Genomic DNA, 25,695 nt, shown 5'->3' with positions numbered 1-25,695 from the left:
AATAAATCACACCAAAGTAAAAAACGCCATATATTTGTGACGGTTCTTGTAGTTTCAAAGAAGAAAAAGACCGGTGACAGTGAAGATTTGGAAGAGAAATTCGATTAGGATTTTTAATTTATTTTTTTCGCTTCTATTTGTTTTTTTTCTGTGGTTTGGTTTCTAATTTTCCAATAAAAAAATACATTATTTCCCTAAAAAATTGCTTGTAAAACGCCAAGATGCCACAAACGCTAAACTCTACAATTATAATAAAATTTGTGGCATCTTGGAGTTTTACAAGCATTTTTTTTAGAAAAAATGTATAAAACAATGTGCAAGAGAAACAGAACAATGTGCCATCTTTGTCTAAACGCCACTAAAAATACAAAACACCAAAATCTAAAAAAGATGGGACGTGTTACAGCCATAAAACAGATGGAGCTGAATAAACAGTAACTACAAACAGTAAACTAAAACGACGGAAAATTTATTACTAATATTATAATTAAAACCCACTACATCGGTACTTAAATTTATTTTTCTTTTCAAAAACGCCATAATTGCCTGACGTTATAGGACTGCATCCTACATGGGCGGAAAAAAATCATTATATAAGTAGAACAGGTAAACAAAACTTAACACTCCACATATTCTCTAACACGCCACACCTTGACTAAAACACCTGAAAAACTTAAAAAGATGGCTCAAGTTATTGCATGGAGGTTTGAGAAGGCGGAGAAACGTTTCGTCCTAAAGTTCTCTGACAGGAGAAGGGTGAAAACCAAGACAATCAAGGCCTTACTTAGCATGGATGAAACCGTTCAGATGGATATTCTGGCCCTTGGGGTTCCAGTGGCCGACGATTGTGAAAGAACTCAAAAGGTAATAAGAAGATTGAAGAGAAAATTTCCATCAGATGATGATGATGATGATATTGATGATACTGGTCTACCAACAGTTAGCAGTTTGGGTTTGGGTTTGGATGAAAAAACAAGAACGGTTAAAGTGACTTATCAACACGGGGTGGAATATTTATTGCCGATGGAAGAAATGTTGAAGACAGAGAGACTACATCTGCTTTAACAACTCTGTGATTTAGCACCTTCGAAAGATGCAAGATTCAGGGTTGTTATGATATTTAAGTATAGGCTGCAGCAAAGACGAGGCGACATAATGGCGTTATACGCCAATGCACAACATGATGATGAATCTGAAGAAAGCGACGAACAAAGCGATGGGTACATCTCTGATGTAATCCCATACACAGAAGACTATTAGTTTGTTTTGATCTCGTCTTATTATAATCTTTTGAGTTATTAAGAACGCCATGAACGCCAGAAAAATTACCTTTATAAGATACATAGGATTAATTCAACTGGTAAAATCTACAACACGCCAAAAAAATGTATAGTTTAAATTATTAAATGTATATAATGATTTTAGTAACACTACAAACGCCAAGATGTTAGAATTAATAATTAATTTTATTGAATTTTTGGTAACACCATGGACGCATCACAATACATTCCCCGCTAGAAATGGTATTATATCATCCCTTATTTTGGAATTACCGTCGTATCAACTAGGGCTGTAAACGAGTGAAGTCGGCCAAGTCATGTTCAACTCGAGCTCGGCTTGAACTCGATTCAAACTGGCTCGGTACGAGCTCAAATTTTAAGTTGAGCTAATATTTGAGGATCGAGCTTGACTCGATTAAAATTCAAACTAGCTCGGCTCGGCCCGATCTAGCTCGAACTAACAAAGAACCGCAAAATTTACTAATTAAAAGCTCCCAAAGTTGAAACTCTTCATAGACTTATGATCATAATTGCAATGTAATTTAACAAAATGGCTAAATATACAAATATAAATAATTGTCTTCGTCTTTTTATAGGGGAGATACTCCCATAGTTTTTATCTTCTAAGCAATGTGGGACAAAAAAATGAAGGATGTAAATGTTAACTTTTTTTCTTTGCAATGAATCATTTACTAGCTTAAGGTGCTGTTTATTTTTCAAGAGGTAAAATGTTTGCAATCTGCAGACCACACCTGTAGAAGAAAAGGTGGACCAAACATTTGCAGTCTGCAAGAAGAAGGTTGTCTGTTTTTTAACGTATATAGACTTCTAAAATAAACTGGTGGTGGTGTATGGATGGTGGTGGTGGTGGTGATGGATGGTGGTGGTGGATGGTGGTGGTGGGTGGCGGACGGTGGGTGGTGGTGGACGTGGACGGTGGGTGGTAATGGTGGACGGTAGTGTTGGGTGGTGGTGTTTAACCCTCTGCAGACCTTCGAATATCTTAGAATTGGCTGGGCCAAGTCTGCACCAAGAAGAGTTCGCGCAAACGTTTTTTAATGAAATGTTTTTGAAAAAACAAACAGTCTGCAGATAACAATGTATGTGCGTGGTCTGCGTGGCGCAGACAAAAGAGCCTGCGAAGATTTTTTTTTTAGAAAAACAAACACCACCTAAGCCTTCGTCACCTTCTATTTTGAAAATTTTAGTCTAGTCTTATGGTTCATTTTCTTGAAATCATACTCAAGCCAAACAAGTTGTGACTATATTTATATATATGGTAAACATTATCGAGCCGGCTCACGAGTTTACAACAGAGCCAATTTCGAGCCCAACTTTTTCTGAGTTTTTTTCAAGCGAGTTTCGAACGAGCTGCAAGCCACGAGTTTCTTGAACACCCTAGTATCCACCTTCACCAATGGGCAATGACACTCGTTTTGTAGTGATTGCCATTGTCATTATCGTTATCCAGTGTTATTTGTATTTCATTTATCCGCTCATTTGACAATTGACTCACACATATATTTCCTTTTTATCTACTTATCTGCAGGGAGAGGAAGATTTCAAAATTATAACTTAGATGATAAATCAACTATTGTAATGAACTGTTTAACTAATTTAGCCTTTGTAAGGAATTATTTCTGTAATAGTGACATGTGGGTGTTACAAATACTCAAAACCAGAGTTTTTTCCTCTAATTAGATGTACAAGAAACTAAAACAGTTCTAATTAACTTACCCACGTCCTAGATTATCTTATTGTGCCTTCTTCATTAACGATATGATAGTGACAAGTTATATTACTTACACAATGAAAAGGCCCCCATACACAAACTGGTTACATTTTTTTTTTTGTCAATTTTCTTAGCATTTACAAGACTGAAGTTTCTAAACCTTGTTACACGTATGTTTATTATGCATCTACAAACAAAGTTTGAATTCCTAAGTTCAAATGGTATGATATACTGATATGAATCCTTTATCTATGGCAAATTGATCAGTTCTCTGATATGTGTATTATCTCATCTACCAAAAGCTTTCTTGATCTATTAACATTAAGCAAGCACAAGTAAATATGATCTTCAAGTTCTTCCAATTGCTCCAATAAGCAACTCTCATGAACCCTAAACTCCCTCATCAATTCCTCCAACACATCAGCCTTTCGGGTTCTAAAACATTTTCGGGCCATAGCCTTCCCAAATTCAACTTCATTGTGTAATCTTCTCACAAGCCAACCCATTGTGTCAAGATCTTTAATCATTGTGTAAACCCCTTTTGCAGCCACATCTAGTTGTGCACCAACCCGTTTGAGCTCACTCGGTTTGACATTTTTCTTGGCTAAATTTGTTTTCTTGATTAACCCCAACAAACACACGATCAACCCCGGAGATGCCACAGTCACAACCAAACCATGACACGCGAGAACTAGTAATGCAACTGCGAGAGCCGCATAAGAAGCTATAAGAGCACAACCACCCGCCCTTTTAAAAAAATTGATAATTTTTCGCTTTCTTTTGATCCTCTTGTGCTTTGTGGTTAACTTCTTTAACAACAATTTATGGTCAATGAGCAATGTTGGAAACTTTTGTGGACCAAATTCGGATAGCGGGTTCGCCAACGATGAATATGAAGCAAGTTCTTCATATATTTTGGTACCATATGGAACCCTAATTTGGGCTAGCTTGATTATCTGCTTGACTTTTTGATGGTTGGTGTTGACTTGATGAATGGACTCTAGAAGTTGTTCACATATCATCCATGAGTTTAAGCTTGCTTTGAAGAAGTCAATGAGAAGAGGGTGGAGACTAATGGTGTTGGTTAGGTTATCTAGGGTTTCACTTTGTGGCTCGAGAAGGATGTCACATAGATGAATGTAGCGGTCATGAATAGATGCTGAAGATGGTTCAACATTAAACTGAATGTGGGTCTGAACTTTGGTGCAGATGTCTGTGTAGGATTGTGTTCTGAATGTGTTCTTGTATTCTTGGTTAACGTTAATATCGGTTTCTTTGATAAAGCTACTTGTGGACTCTTCATCATGTTTACCTAAAGGAACATGAAAACATAATCATAAGCATTTTTGGCTCGTACAAGAATGATAAAAAAATTTTGAAACCAGTTTTAGATAACTAAACAAAAGAGGGAAATTTCCTGCAACAATTTCGAGATCGAAAATAACCAAAAAATATACCTAAACATTTCTGCACAATAACACTTGTTATTATATCTTATGATGTGTTTGTGCATGCATGTATAAGTTTCCTATGACAGGTTTTTCAACGAAATCAATTTTGTTGGGAACTGTCGCTAAAGGTCGTTTCCTACGTATTGCCGACGAATTTTGTTGGAAACAACCAAGTTTTCTAGTAGTTAAACACATAGATTGATTTTGACATATATATATAAGAGATTGAAACATACCACTGAATCTGATTGAAGGAACCTTGAACATGGAAAGCTTCATCTTTTCTCTTCTGGAATTCAACATGAGAACGTATGGTTAAGAAAATTAAGAAAGTTTACACTTGAAAGACATGTTGTTTATTAATAGGCTACCAACCTCAAACCAGTTCCCAAGTAGTTTGTTTTATCACACGTTTGCTTCCTTCCCAGGTTATCTCATCAAGAGAGAGAGATACATATATGTAGAGAGAGAGAGAGAGAGTTCCACACACATATACGTGTAGCTATTATCTAGAGAGAAAGATAGAGATGAAGTCGGTGACGGGTTTTAACAAACCTTTACATCATTTATGAGTGCAAAAGGGAAATTGTTATAAAATTGTATAAGAAGATGTATTTATGAGTGCAAAAGGGAAATTGTTATAAAATTGTCTAAGAAGATGTATTGTTATACGAGTGTTATCCACAACATAAGTTATTACATTATATATTATACACATCTAGCAAAGGAAAGTTTACAAGGGACAATAACTTATATGTGCAAGGAAATAACTACGTAAGCCACTGCCACGATACCCCATTCTTAGCCACGATACCCCATTCTTATGGCTTTTATCTATGCGATTCTTGATCAAGAAGATGCTTGAAAAACTAGTGGTTGTAAACAACTGAGAGAAATCAAAATCTAAGTGTATCGGTAGTAGAATGTATATTACGTTATGTGTACTCATTAGTCCCTAGAGTTGCAATTAATTGTATCTATTTAGGGAAAATTGCCATAGACGCTTTTGAAGAAAATCAAATATAATAATATTAGGTGGTCTTTTAAGATAATCAAATATGATTATGTAGGGTTGTTCACAAGCCGAGCCGAGCCGAACCGAGTGGACCTTTGCTCATGCTTGGCTCATTTATAAACCGAATCGAGCGGAGCGGCTCAGTTAAAACGAGCCACTAATCAAGCGAGCATTTCCGCGCAATAAATATTCCGAGCGAAGTTCGAGCAATTTGAAGACAGGCACATTTCATGTTGGGTCTCAAATTTTTATGTCTTTAAAGACAGACACATTTCATAGCATACTATTTTTCTTATGAATAGCAATGTTGTGGCGATGAAGCGATAATCATATTGCACGAACAATGACGTTTAAAGCAGGAGACAGTCGAATTAGAGTAACGGCATCAAACGTTGACGTGATGAGCAGACTATCGTTTATCAGTTTAGGGTTAAACTTTTAGATTTGATATTAATTTTTTGAGTAAAATGCCCGGATAGTCTTTGTGGTTTTATAAAATAACACCTATAGTCCCAAACTTTTGAAAATTACACCGGTGCTCCCTATGGTTTGACAATTTATTACTCGGATAGTCCGTAGACCAACATGCCCTTAGTATTAAATTTATTACTTTTAAGCCCTTGTATGTATTTTTCTCTTTCTCTCTCACACACACACACTCAATTACCACCACCTGCCTCCATCACTTACCACCACCTGCAACTCCACCAACATCAACATCTCCGCCACCTGAACTCCTTCCTCCATCCCAGATCCCTTCATCCACCACATTTAGAGAGAGAAAAAGAGACACAGAAAAGGTCCAGAAGAGAGAGACGCGAATAGGATGGTGACGATGGGTTGCTAATGTTAACAATGGTAAATTTAGTCGATTAAGGTCATATCTCCTCTTAGAGTTTCGAGTTTTGAGTTGAATTTGTGGATTTAGAACTTATTTAGGGTTTTATTGGTTGGGTTTTGATGATGGTTTGTTGTTGACGATGTGTTGAAGGCAGAGAAAGATGATGATGGTGGTAGTTTATGGGTGTAGAGATGGTGGTGGTTCAAATGGTGGAACGACCATGTGCTGCGGCTGTTGCAGAGCTCGAATCTGTAAACCTCTCAACAACGTCTGTAACTCCATCCTCTTTTGGTCCTCCCCATAGCTTGGCTTCCTTCGTTGGAACCACCATGTGCTGCGACTGTTGCAGTGCTCAATAGGTCGCCGGATGATGACATTTGCTTATGGAAGCTAATGAGCACCGAAAATGATGGCGGAAAGCTTGAAGGGAGGAGGTGGTGCAACGGTGGTGGTTTAGGGTTTGCAGATTGGGGTTTTTAGGTAGTGGGGTAATGGTGGAGTCGTGATTATGGTTGTTACAGTGGTTGATTGGTGGTGTTTGGAAGATGTGGTGTGGTATGGTGGTGGTGACCGGTGGTTTTGTGGTGGCATGGTGGTGGTAGTGGTGGTTTTGAAGAGGGATTCACAGTTTTAGAGAGGGAGGTGGGGTGGGGGTGGGGTGTTATATATTGTATTTAATAATTGAGTAAAATGCACGGATAGTCCCTGTGGTTTTGCAAAATAACACATATAGTCCCAAACTTTTGGAAATTACACCGGTGCTCCTTGTGGTTTGACAGTTTGTTACTCGGATAGTCCCTGGAGTGGATGACATTTAGTTTTCTCCATTAAGTGGACGTGAAATGACAAATTTACCCTTCATCTTCTCCACTATATAAAAATAAAACAACCCCAACCCCACCCACCCCCCACCTTTCTCTCCATTAGATCTCATTTGATCGGACAAGATGTACGGATTGGAAGCTATGACGTTCAACATTCACAGCGGTTACCTTGAGGCGATCGTGAGGTACCAAACATCTGGATTGCTAACCGCTGCAGATTACAACAATCTCTATCAGTGTGAAACCCTAGATGACATCAAGATGCATCTCTCTGCTACCGAATATGGTCCTTATCTTCAAAACGGCATCGTTTTATTCGGATTTGTTGTGTTCCGTTTCCTGTTGTTTTGATTAATATCGTTTTTGTTGAATTTTGATGTGGCTATAAATTTTACATGTGTTGATGATGATTTGATTGAGTAGATAGATCATTTTTTGGAGAGTAATGAAGATCAGATACTGATTGTGTTGAATATTGATGTGGTTATAAATGTTATTCGTACATCCGTGAATGTTTACGACGGTGAGAGAGAAAACCGAATTCGTTTGGTGTTAAGCAGCGGTTTAATCGGAAGTCGTTGGGTGTGTGTGGTTGCCGATCAGTATTCTGATAAGGGTCATTTAAAGTATTATGAGGGGACCAGAATGGCAGTGAAGGAGAAAGAGAAAGATGAGATGGTGTTGAAGAAGAAGTTGAAGTTGTTGAAGGGTTGTCGAAGAACTTGAATACTTTTTCAGAGATGGGGTTTTGTTTGGATCAGGATCAGGATGATGATGATGATGATGATGATGATGATGGTTCTGTTTAGAGTGAAGACGGTGAGGTGGGTGGTGGTTGGTGGTTAATGGTGGGGGGAAACATGGAGAAAAATAGGGTGGGTGGGTGGGTGGGTGGGGTTGTTTTGTTTTTATGGAGTGGAGATGATGAAGGGTAGATTTGTCATTTCACATTCACTTAACGGAGAAAACTAACCATCATCCACTCTAGGGACTATCCGAGAAACAAACTGTCAAACCACAGGGAGCACCAGTGTAATTTCCAAAAGTTGGGGACTATAGATGTTATTTTGCAAAACCACAGGGACTATCTGTGCATTTTACTCTTAATAATTAGTAATTAATTATGGGGCCCAATTGATATTTTAAAAGATTAATTAGTTTTTCCTTATATTTTCATAAAGCAAGGGGTAATTTTGTCATTTTACATAGATTTAACGGAGAAAACTAACGAACATCCCCTCCAGTGACTATCCGAGTAACAAACTGTCAAACCAAATGGAGCATCGGTGTAATTTCCAAAAATTGGGGACCATAGATGTTATTTTACAAAACCACAGTGACTTTCCATGCATATTACTCTAATTTTTATTGACGTGATTGGGTTAGTACGTATAGATATAGTTGACCGAAATCTAATAGAGTAGTATATATAAAACTATAAATTTCATTTATATTTAAGTAGATATGTATGTATGTGTATATATAGGTGTGTGTGTGTGTATGTATAATTGATATTTTTGTGTATATATCGGTATATACATGTTTATATATTTATGTGTATATGTATATGTATATATATACTAATTAAAAATAATAATTCGAGCCGAGCCGAGCGGTCATTTGCATATGTGTGGCTCGTTTACTAGCCAAACCGAGCAGAGCGCCTCGTTTACAATTGAGCGTCAAATCGAACGAACATTTTCTGAGCAATTTCCGAACGAGCATCGAGTGAGCGACGGGCGCCGAGCGTTTGAATAGCCCTATGAATATGTAGTTTTGATTAGTTGTGAGTCAAGGGGCACACGAGCCGAGCTATTGGCGAGCTACTCGTGCTCGGCTTGAAAAAAAAAACTCGAAACGAGCTGAGTTTAAATGAACCGGAGTCCGGGCTATAAAAACAAGGTCGTTTAGTAAACGAGCCCCAAGCCCGAACTTCGCTTATCGAGCTCGAGCCGGCTTGCGGGCATAAATGAGCTCGTTGTTCATATAAGTTTTAATTAATATACTATATATATATATATATATATATATATATATATATATATATATATATATATATATATAATTACAGTTTATTAAAGGGTCTACCTATTCACACACTCTCGTATAGGTCTAGACAGGGCATATAACCTTTTCAATTTCCAAGAAAATCTTTGATTATGTCATATCATGTCTTGTATGCCTCGTATAGGTCTATATGAGGCATACATGCATAAAAGACCATTTTACCCCTGGTTTAGGGGTTGTATGCAACTCAAACCAGAGGTAAAATGGTCTTTTTCCCTCGTATATGGTTGTACTAGGCTTATATAAGGTTTTTTTTACAAACACTTTATATAATATTTATTGTTTTAGCAAAGATTTATAATAAGATAATAAGTTTTTTTTTAAATTGTTAAGTATAGTATAAGTCTCGTATAGGTCCCCGTATTGGCTATGGATGCAGTATCGCATCATATAATGTAGTATAAGTCCCGTATAGGCCTATAGGTGTAATATAGTATCGTATTGTGTTGTGTTGTGTTGTGTTGGTGTAGTATAAGTCTCGTACATGACTATAGGTGTAGTATAGATCCCGTATAGGCCTATAGGTGTAGTATAGATCTCATATATGCCAATAGGTGTAGTATAGGTTCCGTATAGGCCTACAGGTGTAGTACAGATCCCATATAGGCCTATACGCGGCGTATAGGAGCAACCAAACCAGAACTGACACCAATTAGGCACTGATTTTGATGTAACCCTATACGCCTCGTATAGGCCTATAGAAGACAAGGGGTGTGCAAATAGGCAGATTGATGATGTGTGTGGATAATTTGAGCCTTATTAAAATATGAAAAAAATAACTAAATTAGACATAAAATAATAATTATAAAATAATAAACAAAAAAGAAAGCAAAGCTCAAGTTTGAGAAACTACATATGGGTCGAGCTTAAAGTTTAGAAACAAAGCTCGAATCGAGCCGAATTACATCTCGAGCTTTTTAAGTTTAACAAGCTTAAGCTCAAGCTTTCATAAAACTTGTTGAAAAGAAAAGTCTTCGTTGCTTCATTCTAAACATAACAATAGTTAAGATTAAGAATCAAAACTTGAAATGAATCGAATATCACCGATGATTTCTTTATTGGTCAGAATTGATGGTATGTAGAATTAAAATATGTAAAATGAAATATTGCAAGTCCCTCAAGGCATTCTCAAGTTAGAGCTTTTAACCTCCCTTTAACTAACCTTAAAGGGTTCTAAGAGATTCAACAAATGTAACACCAAGAATAGTGGATAGACTGGTTAGGCAAAAGGGTTCAAGAGTCTTGATTTGCCTAACGCAGGTCGCAGGGTCCCCCACGTATGCAATACGTAGGGTCGGATCACTCCTTTATTGATTGCTATGAGTTCAGGATTGAAAGAGATTCAACCCAGAACTGATGCATGCAATGTGATAGTGTCATGATAAGTGAAGAATAGAACAAGTAGAGTACAAGTTCTAGAGAGAGAGTAAGATTTTGGAATGTCTGGCTGAATGACCAGGTGTGGTCATTTATAAAGAAGGAATGTGTCAAGAGAGGAACCCTTTGACTCAGCGATCAATGTATGCAGTGAGGGGATTGCCCTTTTTGGTGGGTTGAAGGCTTTGGACATGCGGATAAAAAAGTGTTTCCTTCCACATGCTCTTTTGCGGCTGTGTGGGAGAAGTCACATGTAAAGTGTGATAGGATGTGACCCTGTTCCATGCTTTTTGTTGTTCACCACAGCTGGTCATTTATCGAACCCTTTAACCTTTTAACCCTTTAGGTTGTATTACACTTATAGTTAGTTTCTTAAGCTTGAGCTACCCACGTCATCAATTGATATTTGTTAGGCACCTTTAGTATTACAACCACCATAGAAACAAGTTAAGCCTAATTCAAACCCGCATAATCCAAACCACGGTCGACAGCGACCCACGAGACGTGGTGGAAGTGTTGTTGGTGCATCTGTAGGCCATAACAGGCCATCGATCCCGCCGCCGCCACCATTGCCACCACCGCTCCCACTTTTTGGCGTGTATGATAATTTATTACTGGTAGTTACAGAATTTTCACAGCCAAATTTTAAGAGCAATAATTGGTCGCCTAGATCTGATAGGACTTCGAATAGGAATGTGGCCCGAAGGAATAATTTTGGTCCTAGGCCTTTTGGATATGGTGGAAGGCGCGATCACCATGGTCCTAGAAGTCCCACTACAAGAGATGTGCATATGCCCCCACCATTTGTTCGGCCACCTTTTGTTCTTGGCCTTTAAGGCCATATGGAGCCCATGTGGGTTATGGTAAATTCTTATTTTATCCATTTCTTGACGTTTATTGGATAAAACCGGGACTGAATTTTACATTGTTTTTTTGCAGAATTGGGTGCATCATATGTATATGCTCCGCCATTGTTTCAGGAATTTTATAACAGTGGTGCACCTTTTCTTCCTCACAGAAGGTTCTTTCATGTTTATACTGTATTGGGATTCTTCTTTGCATGTTTCGATACTTTGGCAAATTGAGTATTATTTCAGATGTGTTTTTATGTCTTAGTTTGTTAAAGAAATGGAATTTGTTTTCATTTTGTAGCTCATGTAATTCTTTTGTTAACCACAGCGATGAAAATTGGGTAAAAGACAACTTTTTGAGTTTGCATATAGATGATGAGGGATGGGTACCTGTATCATTGTTGGTTTCTAAAGATAAGTATCATGTTTTAGATGATAATAATAAACCCTTTAATTCTAATAGCGTTCATTGATGAGTTTTTATTGTATCATGTTTCAGGTCCAAAAACTTACAGATGATATTGAGCACCTTGACATATTCAAATACAGTTGATGTACTCTAAAATATACATATCTTTATATAAGTAGGGGAAGGTTCAAATGAAAACCACTAGTTATTGTGAAAACTAGAAAACTAACTAAAACCCACTAAAAAGGAGGGGGAGAAGACTTTTAATGAAGGAGGGGTAAAATTGGAATAAAAAATATATAACTTTTCAAACATTTCTCATTTCTCCATACGTTATCATTTTAAAACAAAAATGACACCATAAGATCACAAATTTTCTTATCTTTCATTCAAGTATATTCGAGCATATTTTTTATGACATAAAAAAGATTTATGGTGTCGTCTTGTTTTCAATACTATTATTATAGTAGTGCACATGTGCAATATAACATGTACTACAATGTGCATTAATGCTTAAAATTAGCTTTTTGAGTCTAGTTTAGCTTTTAGGGTTAGTTTTTTTGGAGGTTTAGGATTAGGATTAGGTTTTTGGGTATGGGGGGGAGGGGGGTTTAGGTTTTTGGGGGGTGGGGGTGGGGGGGGGGGGTTAGGTTTTTTTCGGGTTTATGTTTAGGGTTTAGTTTTAGGTTTTCGGGAGGGTGGGGGTGGGGGGGTTTAGGTTTTTGGGGTGGGGGGGGGGGGTTAGGCTTTTGGTGGGAGGGTGAATTTAGGTTTTTTTTTGGGGGGGGGGGTGGGGGTGGGGGGTTTAGGTTTCGAGTTTTCACAATAAAAGTGGTTTTCATTTGAACCATCCCCTATATAAATATTCCTACACTTTTGACTACCTTTAGGGTTATTTTGGCTAAATTCTACTCATTCTTGATTTATAATTACAATTTAAAGGTTTAAAAGGAAAATGAGAAGGATGTTCAAAAAGATGAATAAATGGTGATAATTAAAATGCTTTGAATACAAGTTAAGAAATATTAGAATTAAATGTTTTAATTAACTTGATGGGTGAAAAAATTAAACGAGACATGAAATTGAAATAGATAAAGTGTCTTAATTAGGAATTGAATGTGTCTTGAAAGGTGAATTGTAATTAAATGTCAAATTCGTTATTTATTTGGTTTATGTTGATACGTAATTAATTCTATGTTTCAACAGGAGATTATGAATTAATGGATTTTTAGTGTTGAGGATATTTCTTAGTGGGTCGCCAAAAGAATTTAGAGGGTGTTCGGTATGCATATATATTGGCGTGAAGGAACAAAAGGGATCCCATTTAATTATTTTCAACATCAGTAGTGGGCCGCCCAAAAATAAACCCCAGCCATATTATCGACAAACATACAGGGGGAATTGTTTTTATTTCCTTTGGGCTTGGCGTCAAATTAGTGGGCATGGAAAATAATAACCCTAGTGCATGCTAGTATATGGGGATATATATTGATAGGAGTGGACGGCCTGGAAGATCAGAGCAGATGGCAAAGGGCATTAGGAGGACGATCTTGGAGCACTTTGAGGCTGATTGAAGGTTTGGGAAGCTTTCGGTTCGAGTTTTGGGCGTATTCGGTTCGTCTTGAACTATGAATTCAGTTTGTTTCAGACCTTGTTTTGTTGATTTCTTGAATATTATGAGTAGCTAAACTTCATAATTACCTGGATTTAGATGAACTAGAGGATTGCAGTGCGTTTGTGACATGTTTTCGGTTATTTGATGTGATTTACATAACTTTTCTTTGATATTGATCTTGATATTGCATGTTGGTATGTTTTGGTTATTTTATTAGTAAATAAATTTAGCGGTTTAGGCACGAAGAAATTCCCCCTAGACTTAGAATTTAATTTAATTCGGTTATCTTAGGATTTTCGGGTTAGGTATTGTGTTGAGAAATTGACCAAGTTGACTAATAATTAAAATCACTATATTAAAACTTGCATCCTCATCGTGTGACTCGAAAGACGATTAGGGTGAGCTAGGTTATTAGCTAATTATTGGTGGGTAAATTTGGTGACCGATAGCTCAGGCTCGTTTATTGCATCGTAATTAAGGTTTCCTAGGATTTCAATTATCAAGGTTGAGTTTGCTTTGCGATTTGAGGGCTTTGGGGGTAAAGTTGCTTTCATTGCTTGATCTTCGTAGGATTTGGTATCGATAGCTCGAGCCGGTTCGTTCTAGCACTTCACATTTAGTCTTGCTCTTTCGTTTGGGACATCTCTAGCGGGGGGTCAATCAAGGGAAATAGATATTTAACCATTATCATTGTCATATTAGCATTGCATGATTCTAGGGATTCGACACCCAGGTAGTCCTTATCTCATATATATTTGATCACAATTTGCTCTCGTGTTTGCTTCATTTTGCTTGTTTTGTTTTCTACGCTTTCTTAATTAATTTAGTTATTAGTTAAATATCAAAAATCAACTTAAAACAAACTTAGAAATTGACTTTATATTCGATAGAGGTTCATTATCTAAAGTTTGCATATAGTGTCCACAGATTGATATCCGGTCTTGCCATCTACACTACACTGCACCCGGTGCACTTGCCGATTGTGTGTGGTTTAGTTAGTGATTCCATTTTTAAAACTTGTTCGAAATTAATAGTCACATTTCCACACATCAACAGTTGAAGTTCAAGTGCTCCTTCTAATAAATGACATACAAGTGATACCGTGTCTTTTGTTATTTATAAGTTGTATTGCGTTGGTGCGTTTAACTTTTAGTTCTGATTATTATTCCAAAATGTGGTTTAACGTTGCAGGGTGAGAAGGTAAGGAGACGTACGGATTGGAGAAGATGAATCCATATCCCACGTGAAGAAAATGTTGAAGAAGCTTCATTACAGAAGCTCACGTTGGAAGATGACAGGGATGAAAAACTAGTGCTAGCCAATGGGGATGCCAGCTGTGTTGACGACCCGTATACCTAAAGTCAAACTTTTGTCAAAGTCAATATCTTTGAATTTGCTTAGATTTTGTAGTGTTGAGTAAATAGGTAACTAGTACTTGAGAAAGGGGAGCTTTGGATGGCTGGTTATTGAGTCTGATTGTTTGTATAGTGATCGGAGTGTCGCGCTCCGGTCAAAGATAATATTTATATACCCTAATTACCCTTAACAAATAGCTAGTGGTAGCAAGGGGTCGAACCACGAAGAGTATGTGGTTTGTGTGCGGATTTGATTGAATTATAAGACGTTGTCACTTTTATGAAGCTTGCTATATTGTTTTTGTATGTTTTTTGTTTGATTGGAAGTTGTGAATTAGAATAACTAAAATGATTAACTAAATTAATTACTCACGATTACTAAACGCAAGAAGTGGAATTGATTGTTTGAACAAAAATAAGAAAACAAGGTTCACACCCGGTTCGGTAATTGCATTCCTAGGGTTCCTACACGTTTTAAGATTGATTCAATTGCAAAAACGATTAACGAGTTTAGTGTTACACGGCTTAGGTGCCAAGAGCTATCAACGTTATAAAGAACGGACCACAATGCACTTCGTTACCAAGAACATGTAAACTCTAACCTAGACAAGGCATAATTGCACATAAACATTTCATAAAGTCAAGTTTAATCTTCACTCGACGGTTTACGAATTCAATACAAATGCAAGACAATTATCATAAGTTTCAAATCAAGAAGCAATTTGTCACAAAATCAATCCAAGAACAATGTTTTAACCCTAGACTTACAATTAACCTACACCGGGGTGAAACCTCCAAGGAATTAGCCACGCATGATCGAAGAAACTTGATCACCGGATGTCGTAGACTTGAGTTGGATCATCATGAAGCTTTAAGGTGAAAGAATGGTTAGGGTTTGTGGTGGAGAAATTGAATCGATTGAATGATGGTTGATGATTAGGGTTATGGAATGAAGATTGGATGGTGTTGATGGTGGTTGATGATTCAAGGTTGTAGTATGGATGATAGGTGGATTAGAGATGAAGTGGTGATGAAAGATGGCTCCAAGAATGTTTTTCAAAATCCCAAAAATCTGTAACTTCCGAATTTAATGTCCAAGAACCAATCATAATCGAGCATAACCCCCAAATTCACAATCTGCGCGTTTCCAGTTTTGACAGGCCGTCGCCGACGGCCCTCAACCCGTCGGCGACGGGTTCTGGTTTGCTCTCCTTCTTCCGACGGCCTAAATGTCTGGATACGGCCACAATGTGTCTACGGGGCTTTCTGGGACCCGTCCGGGACGGGTATACCCCCGTCGCCGACGGCCCCTAAAAATCCACTTTTCCATTTTTCGCTCCTTGCACTCCCGATTGATCCGTAACGCATCCCGGTGCTCCGGTTTTCGACCCGGTGACCCGTAAAGCTCCCGAAAAGCTCCTTAAACTCCATCAAACCTGCAGAACACATTCTTGATTAAAAGTAGGCTATTCGAAACTAAAACTTGCGTAAAAACGTTAAGTTAAACAATAACAAGCACCGGTTTCTAACCACGTATCACATCCCCACACTTGTCTTTTGCTTGTCCTCAAGCAAATCTGTTTTTCACTTTCACGTGGGTCGAACAACGAACATACATCCCATTCCCAAGACAAAGGTTAAGGTCTAATGTCATGCTAAAGTTCAAACTCTTTACAATATTCAATGTATTTAATGGTAACGTGCTTTAGATACACAAATGGTTACCCAAGATTAACCCGCCCGTAAAACTAACAACTCATGCATATCCCTCACAATGTGCTCTCCACTCGGCTTAAAAATTTGCTAACATGTATAATGTATTAGCATTTCAACAATTAATCGCTCAAACCGATTAGAACACGTACCCGCATATGCTTGCAACTCAATCATTCTCCACTATCAAACACAAATACTAAGCACTAGTCAAAAGGTCTTTGAAGGGTTGTAACGGGGCTAGGCGAAGGGTAGGGAATAAGACATTTTAAAGTGGCTATAGTGATGAAAAATTCGATTCTTATTACAAACCACTAAACTAAACAAGACTAATTATAAACATCAACTATGAGGCAACAACTTTCGCCTTTTATTCAACAAACTACTAGCACATCTTTTTGTGTTTTTCTCAATGCTTTTTCATTCTTTTTCGCAACATTTTCTGAAATTTTTTTTTTTTTTTTTACAAATGAATCACAACTATACAAACTTAAGTTCCTATAATCGAATTTTCATCACACGGGTTTAAAAAGAAAAGGCTTATGGTTATGGGCTAAGTGGGTGATCAAACGAAAGGTCTAGGCTCAAAATGGGCAACTAAGGAGTTTGTTCGGGTAAGGATATAAAAATGGTTTAAAGAGAAAAAAAGGTTTACCTAATGCCTTAATCATTCTCGTGCTTGTATTTGGTCTATAGTCTCAAATGTATCAAAAGTTGCAAGTTCTACAATACGCGACTAATGGCCCACTCAAACAAAGAAACATGTGAATGTGCATCTATGATGTATAAAGGGCTCAAACCTCACGTATAAGGGTATGATATGTGATATGCATACATTGCTAGTTCCTTGGGCGAATTATTCTCAAATAACCACCCGCTAAATACCCGATATGCTTATTAATTTGAACTTGACCATGACAAAAGACCAAATGGTTTGTGACATCCTTCGTTGACTTGGTTACTTGTGCTTTTTGAGATTGCTTTGAAAACAAGACATTTTTGAAAAATTTTTGAAATTTTCCCCCATCCCCACACTTGAGGTAAACATTGTCCTCAATGTGTAGTATTTAAATGAACGGGTCAAAATCGAAAATTTTTACTACTCCCCCATCCCCACACTTGAGGTACATATTGTCCTCAATGTGTAAGAACTAGAGTTTTTAAAGCACAAGGGATGTGACACGGCTAACCTCCCCAAAATTACACCCCGGAAAATAAAATACAATTTACAATCCACTTATTTGCTACTAAAAATCAATGATAAAAAGAAACGTATGCACCTGGTTTTTCGCTAGTTCCTCGTGTGCTCTTCATTTTTTCAACAAAGCGGTCGTCTCACGAACATAATGTACCTACAAATCTTAACCCTTGTGTAGAAGCATGCTTCTCACAACCATCAAAATTTGTTAGTTACCTAGTTCTACCACTTTTATGAAATTATTACCAAGTCATACATTATTTTACTTTGATTTATGTGGAAAAAATAATTTACAACAATAACATGCCTAACTCACTTTCGTAGGAATCACGGTTGCATTTAGCGTATGCAACAAGCCCTTTAAACCTCCCGATAGCTCGGGAGGACGAGTCGGTCTCGTGAGGGTTATATAGGGAACACACCCACAAAGTTCATTTAACTAGACATAAATTAAATAAAAATGAAAAGAAATAATGGAATAAACTATACAACAACAACAACATAAAACATACCATACCTCTACCGCTGATATCGCTCGTTTGGATCCATTGGCGGGTTGGGTTGGTATGGATAACCAGTGAGGGCCTCGAACATTTCCCTATAGTTATCTAAGGGGCTTTGCTCCCCTTGGGGCGGTGGTTGGTACGGGATTGGAACGAAGCTAGACCCTACCGCTTCGGGCCAATGCGGAGTCGGGTCGGATGGGCCTTGAGGATAGGGAAGATCGGAGTAATTTGTCCACCCCGAGTGCTCGGCGTAGGGAAGGCCGGCTTGGTAGTCTCTATGGTGTCGCTCCTGATCATGCAACACTTTGGTGTTATTAAGCGCCATCTGTTGAGAGACGTACATGGCACTCCAACGGCGGCGGTTCAATTCTTCTTCTTGTTGTCGACGCGCCGCTTCCGCTTCTTCCCATGCCCGCCTTCGGGCTGCCTCATCCTCTTGCATTTTTGCTAACTGTTCCATTTGTGACCTTTGCATGGCCTGGAACAGTTCCTGCTCTTCCATAAATTTATTCATGCTTTCACGTTGGGCTCCTTGAGCCTCCCAATATTCGAGCATCGAGGATCCATGAGACTCCTCCCAAGCTTTTCTCTGTTGATTGTATTCCCGACCTTCACCTATTCACGCGGAGACATTATCATATATCTCCTGTTGCCCCCTATCAAAATTTTTGTAGGAGGGCACCCGTCGTCGGGTCACAAAACCTGCCACCTCTGCGTTAATCTCCCTATGTGGCCGCATATAACGTTGCCTTGGTCTTTGTGCACCGGAGGGTTCAGCTTCCTCCTCTTCTTCCTCCATCTCCACATCTTCTTCCTGCACGGGTGGTGCCCCAGAAGTACGGACCTCATACTTGTTCCCCAACTCATCGGTCACGACATACTTATTTCCCGAGAACTTGACCTCTATCTTCCAATTTTTCTTCATGTAAGCCACGTTAAATTCCTCCACTGGCTTAGAGACCCATAGTGCTTCCAAGGGTAAGCAATTTTGCTGCACAATCATGGCACTAATGAGGCGTGCATACGGAATAAACCGCCTCTGGGACGACTCCCTGGTAGCCCATGTGTTCATCATTACTATGTGCCTCCACGACAGTGTTGGGGTCCCATACAGTAAAGCATGCACCACCCTGCAATCACTTACTCTCACTCCCCCGTGATCACCAAACCTTGCCAATATGTTCTCAACCGAGATCCCCTGCAAAATCTTTCCCTCAAGTGACATATGCTTCCGTTTCATGTCACCCCCTGGGTGGGTCGGCAAGATAACCTCTATCAACTGCTCACCGTCATTGATGTTCAAATGATTATCCAAAAACTGCTCGATGGTGGGGTAGTCATATGCTTGTGCTCCCAAAGAGTCAAACCGAGCAATACGATTCATAGTTTCGAACGACATCGTCATGATTCCTCGAGTTGTCTTCCCCACTAACTTCCACTGTGAAGGGGATTCATTCTTGTTGACAAGCCTCAAGGTGGACAACCATTCACATACTTCCGACAAGTAAATCCTGGAAGTATTGTCTTCACACCAATCCAAAACACTATCCCATCCTAACCTCTCAAACATTTGTACAATCCCGATGTTCCGGAATTCCTCTACATTCACGGTCCGTTCACATATCACTCTTGTTGGAACCGACGTGTTCACCCCATTCACCATCTTCCATTTCCACAACTTCGCTTCTAACTTTCTATCTTGATAGCTCGACAACTGTTTGTTCTTCTCGTCGTCCCAAATTCTAGCACTTTGGCTATCCCTGAACTTTGCCCATTCCCAATCTTGTCGGTATAATCTTGCATCATTTTCCTCAACAGAGCTCAGTTGCTCCCACTTCTTCGGTATTAAACCGGAAGAAGACCCGATCCCGGATGATGAAGCTTGACCCGTAGTCTTTTGTCTCTTGCCTCCTGCCATGACTACAATCACAAACAAGCAAAACATCAATATAGATTCAACCTTCATTAACTCCCAAACTTTGAACATGAGGTATGATGTTGACAATTTAATTAACAAGTATACGCAAAATCGCCTCTTTAAACTTCCAAAGTCGCTCACTTTATCATAACTTATTAATCTTTTGTCAATCTTACAATATCTTATAATTTCAACAAAAGTCAACATCATCTTCATGTTCAATCATGTTAATAACAGTGTAATCACTTCACTATGGTTATGACATGCTCAAATTCCATTCAAAACAACTAATCTTGCTCAAAATCATGCTAGCACAACATACATTGTCTAAACAACCTACTCTTAAACCAAAAAGTTTAAAATTTCGGAAGAAAAACACTAATATATAATAATTAAGCATAAATTTAAGAAGAATCCATACCTTTGATGTTGTTAGACAAGAAGAACTAAGAAAAGATGGCAAACAAGCAATTTGATGAACACCCTTTCAAAAACCCTAAAGAACACGCCCAGAAATCTTGCACAATAGCAAGATTTGATGAAAACCGTGTTGGGGGTTTTGTTCGTCTTGAAGAATTACCCAAGATGGACCCAAAAATCAGTGGATTTGGTGGAGAATTGAGAGAGTTATGGGAGGTTGAAGGTCTAGGGTTTAGAGGTAGGAGATGAAGAATGTGAAGGGAAGAAAGTGATGCTAGGAGAGAGAAGGCAGATGTTTTTGTGGTGAAAAGTGATGTAAGAAGGGTAGGGTTCGATTTTTAGGTGAATAATAGAGTTACATGGTGCCTGGTTGAGTAAAAATAAGTTTTTAATCGTTTTTAAACCTTGAAACCCGACCTGCGTCGGAGCAAAATTGAGAAGCCGTCGCCGACGGGTCCCACCCCGTCACCGACGGGCTGCGGAAATCACCTGGGGGCCGACGGGTTAATCATCTGCCGACGGGCAAAATTGTGCCGACGGGACATTTTTAGAAGCCGTCGCCGACGGTCATCACCCCGTCGCCGACGGGCTGTTTTTTTTTTTTTTTTTTTTGAAAAATATGAGGAAAATTATGAAATTTTAATAAAAAGACTATGTACACTAAAAATTCCTAAAAATTATTAAAAATGTTTTTGTGAAATTTTTTTATGAGTTAAAAATTTTTACAACGGACATCGTTAATGGCCCTACCACCCCCCAAAAATTCGTGTATTGTCCTCAAAACACATAAACAAATCTAAGAACATACCTCGTATCTTCACGACCCGTTCGTAATGTCTAGACTTCACACAATCGAAAAGGATTAGTAGGAAATGAAACGATAATCCGGGAAACACGCAAACAATTAAACACGTATACATAACTTTACAAGAGATGTTACCGGTCCTTTTACTTCACCTCATATGTTGGCACGCTTACCAAGAAACATACCAACTCCACGTTTGCGTCCTTTTTCTCTTCGTTACCATCAAGGAATGGTTTAAGGCGGTGACCGTTAACCGTTTGCTTTGACCCGTCTTTCGGGTCCTTGATTGTAACATCTCCAAGCCTTCCGACCCGTGTAATCACATACGGGCCCATCCACTTACTCTTGAGCTTCCCCGGGAAGTATTTAAGCCTCGAATTGTAGAGCCAAACTGTAACACCTCAAAAAATTTCGTCCAATAATGTCTTGACACGTGTCATAAGGTTCCGGTATGTGAAAACAAACTTTAGAGGGACTAAAAGTGACAAACAGTGAAAACTATGGAACGTAAGGGTCCAAAGTGTCAACAATGGATAAATAGACTCTATGATAACCCTACATAATGTTTATAACCTTAAACGGATGGTTCATGGATCATACGACGCGGAAATTGCACAAAAGTGAGGAATTGCAAACTATAGGGGCCAAAAGTGTCAACATGTTTAATTTATACCTCTGAGTGAACTTTTGGCAGACCCGAAGCTTTGAGAAGCTAAAATATACTCACTAGAATATGTGGTAAAAATTTCATGAAGTTTCGTCAACGTATGAGAAAGTTATGGCCAAAACCGTACTTAAGGGACTAAAAGCGTCAACGTCGAATTTCATGGCTTTTCGGTTGAGCGCAAAGTTATCCGAGGACATTACCATGTTGGTAAATGTCCTAAGGTTCTTAAAAACCAAGATTTAGGGTTTACGAGTCAAGATATGAAGCCGAAACATCGCGTGCAAGTTCAGGGACCAAATCTGCCATGTTTGAAAGTTGTTGGCTGATCAGCAGGTCAGGCGACCCGCCTGGACTGACCCAAGCGGGCCGCGTGAGACCCCCAGTAACATAAATTCGCGAATTTTGCATTTCTAGTCCGAATTTGAAGTTGGTAACAGCTGTGGCCACCTCCTTTTGCTCCAATAATATGTCTTGCATGCCTATAGCAACAGTAACCTCTTCAAGACATCTGATTTCAGCTTTAAATCAGATCAAAGAGCTCATTCTTGGCACTTGCAATTGTAAACAAAAGCTCTCAACTCTCAAGAACCTTCAAGGCAGACTTCTGGAGCTAATCTGAACATCAAGGCCGAATCCTAGTGTTCACTAAGCATCTATAGGACCTTTGTAAGCTTCTATTTCAGTCCTTAATTCGTTCTTGCATCGATTATTAGTAAAAGTCAAACTGGATGTTCTTATACTTTGACTTTCTGATTAAACGAATTTCTCTCAGTCATTTCTCGAATTGAAACCAGATATATGTTGGTATTTATGTGGGAAACAAACCCTCAAAAGGGTATTATCTGAATCCCACTATATGCATGCTAATTGTCGAGTCAAACATGTTTCTAAAAAGTCAACAGAAGTGATTTTTGCAAAAATAAGCTTGAATGGTAATGTAAATGACATGCAATCTGTTTGATCATCATAGATAGCTTTATAATGAATATAAGAATGTGTTTTACCATGATCAACTCGACAATCTTTAGTATAAATACGAATCGGAACCGAAAGTCTTGTAAAACGACTATTTCGTAGACTATCGATTCGGATTCGTACATGCATGTTTGAGATCTGTATTGGAGAGTATTTTTGACCATTTTTATTTTGGTAAAACTTTCTGGAATTTTTGTTGTTTGAGTCTATACTTAGCCGATTCATTTGCATGTTTCCGACTATGCTTAAAAGTTGACTATTTTGCCCTTTTTGATATAAAACATGATTTTTGGAAAAGTGAAAGAGTAGAAATCTTTATTTCTAATATATAAACTTGCACCGAAAATTTCGGATCAGTTGGCGGTCCAGATTGTGAGTTATGGCCATTAGCGTAAAACTATATTATAAAGTTACATAAACGGCCCTTTTCGCGTATAACCTATTTCTGGCCACGTTTTGATACAAAACTTTTTACCAACTGATGATATATAACATTTTGGGATTTTAGATGATTTTTAATTAATTTTTGGCTGAACGGATCATAAAACGCTTAGTCGATTCGGTTTATGTCGGTTTTGACTATTTAAGTCATAAAATGAGTTTTACACATTCTTTTGACCCGAAACCTTTTCCTACTGATTTTATATGTTAAATAAGTTATTTTGAGCCTTCTGGAAATATAAAAATTTCAGCTTTCATATATAAACCCGGAAACGGCTCTAAATCGCATTTTTAGCGTTTTAAGCGCATAGTAAGCGTTATACTCGTTTTAAACATATAAGACTTATACCTACTGATGTGTTTAGCATATTTTCATGTAATAACAGTAAATATAAGTATATGAACTCAGATTTCCAGTTTTGGCAGTTTTAGCCCTTGTGAAATTACTAAAATACCCCTACGGTGCATAGTTTGATTTTAAATGTTAAGTTTGGTATATGGGTCATACCCTACTGTTATAACATGTTAAATTAAGTATATTTTCTGTATGAACCAGACCCGAACCTCAGATTTCTAATTTGACTCTTTTATAATCTTTTAAATGACCAAAATGCCCTTCTAAGGCATAAATTGAGTTTAAAACTATTTCGGGCAATATAGAACATAACTTACTGATATTATATCATAATTAAAGCCTATTATCTCAGGGAACTTGCATTTGACTCTTTCGGCTACCCGTAACGCCCTTATTGCGTTCGGTTCGGTTTACGTAACTAGTTTGCGTAAATTGACCGAAACGGGTCAAACATTATCATTTTTATCTCAAAATCCAGAATGTATTTATTATACCCATATTATACAAGTATTCCAACTTGTCGGGTCTAAATCACATTCTATCCGGTCTTTCGCTTAATCGTGCGCTTGAACCGTATCATTCTTAAAACTAACCGGTCAAAGCTTAGGCTTAAATAAAAGACCCGTTAGGTATCTAATAGGTTAATTATAAACCTTTGTTCCAGATTAGGAGGCCCAGTAAAAGCTACCACACTTACCGTTTGTGTTACATACTTGCTCAGGTAAATACATTTTGACTTATTTTCCCTATACGGGCTTGGGGTACGGTATTTAAAATACCGCTTGATCGGGCGCACAAGTCCTGCGCCTTATGGGTGTACAGTCTTGAATAGCTTGTGCGACTTCGTTTAAACAGTCTTGTCTTACTTTAGGCTTTGGGGGGTTATTTACCGTGTCCCGGATATCCTTGGCATTATCTTACGAGATGGCCACGACCAGAGCACGGGGTGTAGGCGTACACTCGGCGTGTATAACTCTTTAATGTGGTGTGTCATTTAATCTTTAGCCCGGACAGCAGATCCCGGGCCACCAAAGATACGAGTGCATGTAAATCGTTCACAAGTTTATATTGCAATTATCCCAAGTTAATAAAAATATTTATGCCTTGTGCATTTAAATCAATTTTCAATCATTTTCAAAATGAGTCGGTTGATTTGTATTTACCAGTGTAAACTGACGTATTTTTCCCAAAAGGTTAAGTGCAGGTACTATACGAACTAGGCTGGCTGTTTCCTAAGAGCGTCCACTATAGTCTCGCAAGCTCGGACGACAAAATATCTGTTGAACAATTTTTATCTTATTTTATTTGATCCGCCTATGGATCCGTTTCAACTACTTATGATGTTTATTATGTCATTTTAATTAAAGTTGAAATGTATCTATTCTGCTTCCGCTGTGCATTACTATATTGTGTTGTTTGTCTATGACGATGCCAACTACGTCACTGTACCCCACACCGGGCCCACCGGTGACACGTGGAAATCGGGGTGTGACAGGTTGGTATCAGAGCCAACGCTGAGTGAATTAAACACTAGTCTTTTGTGTTTAATCTCAGTTACACAATTGCACAATCCTCGATTTTCGAGTCTAGACAAAGAACTTAGGAAATGTTCAACATTTCGTTTATTTTATTTTATTTTATTTTTATTATTTGCTTTGTCTTATATATTTGTTGTGCAACTTGTTTAATTTTTGACAGGATCATCATGCCGCCACGTATGCGAGGACGAGGAGGATTCGCTACATCTCACGATCATGAGGCAGGACCCTCACACAGGCGAGCCCCGTCAGCTACGCACAACACTGCAGCCAATGATCTTTGGGGATCATTCGCCGAGCCGGCTAGACACTCGGTGTCTATGAGCACTTCGCCATCACTAC

General features: G+C 38.3%; 1 protein-coding gene across 2 annotated transcripts; it reads right to left on the bottom strand.

Annotated features, from left to right (window-relative positions):
- Nucleotides 1-3,217: 3,217 nt before the first annotated feature.
- LOC110896608 (UPF0496 protein At1g20180) lies at nucleotides 3,218-5,189 on the bottom strand. Of its 2 annotated transcripts, XM_022143852.2 has the most exons (3): nucleotides 4,839-5,189; nucleotides 4,700-4,752; nucleotides 3,218-4,324 (listed from the first exon to the last, which is right to left on the bottom strand). In XM_022143852.2, exons 2-3 carry the CDS (start codon nucleotides 4,740-4,742, stop codon nucleotides 3,276-3,278), a joined length of 1,092 nt encoding a protein of 363 aa, XP_021999544.1. In that variant the 5' UTR covers nucleotides 4,743-4,752; nucleotides 4,839-5,189; the 3' UTR covers nucleotides 3,218-3,275. The 2 variants fall into 2 exon arrangements, with proteins under 2 accessions (XP_021999544.1, XP_021999543.1); XM_022143851.2 differs by lacking the exon at nucleotides 4,839-5,189 and having other exon boundaries at nucleotides 4,700-4,827.
- Nucleotides 5,190-25,695: the final 20,506 nt, after the last annotated feature.

This window comes from Helianthus annuus, chromosome 12, assembly GCF_002127325.2.
Source record: "Helianthus annuus cultivar XRQ/B chromosome 12, HanXRQr2.0-SUNRISE, whole genome shotgun sequence".
Classification (NCBI taxonomy): Eukaryota; Viridiplantae; Streptophyta; class Magnoliopsida; order Asterales; family Asteraceae; genus Helianthus; species Helianthus annuus.
This window is presented reverse-complemented; position numbering and strand designations above follow the sequence as displayed.

What these genes read in the sequence shown, in the direction of transcription:
- LOC110896608 (XM_022143851.2), bottom strand. Translation starts at nt 4,766, where the DNA reads ATGTTGAATTCCAGAAGAGAAAAGATGAAGCTTTCCATGTTCAAGGTT. An exon ending in TCCTTCAATCAGATTCAGTG is followed by an intron (nt 4,325 to 4,699) that starts GTATGTTTCAAT and finishes ATGTTCCTTTAG; the next exon opens with GTAAACATGATGAAGAGTCC.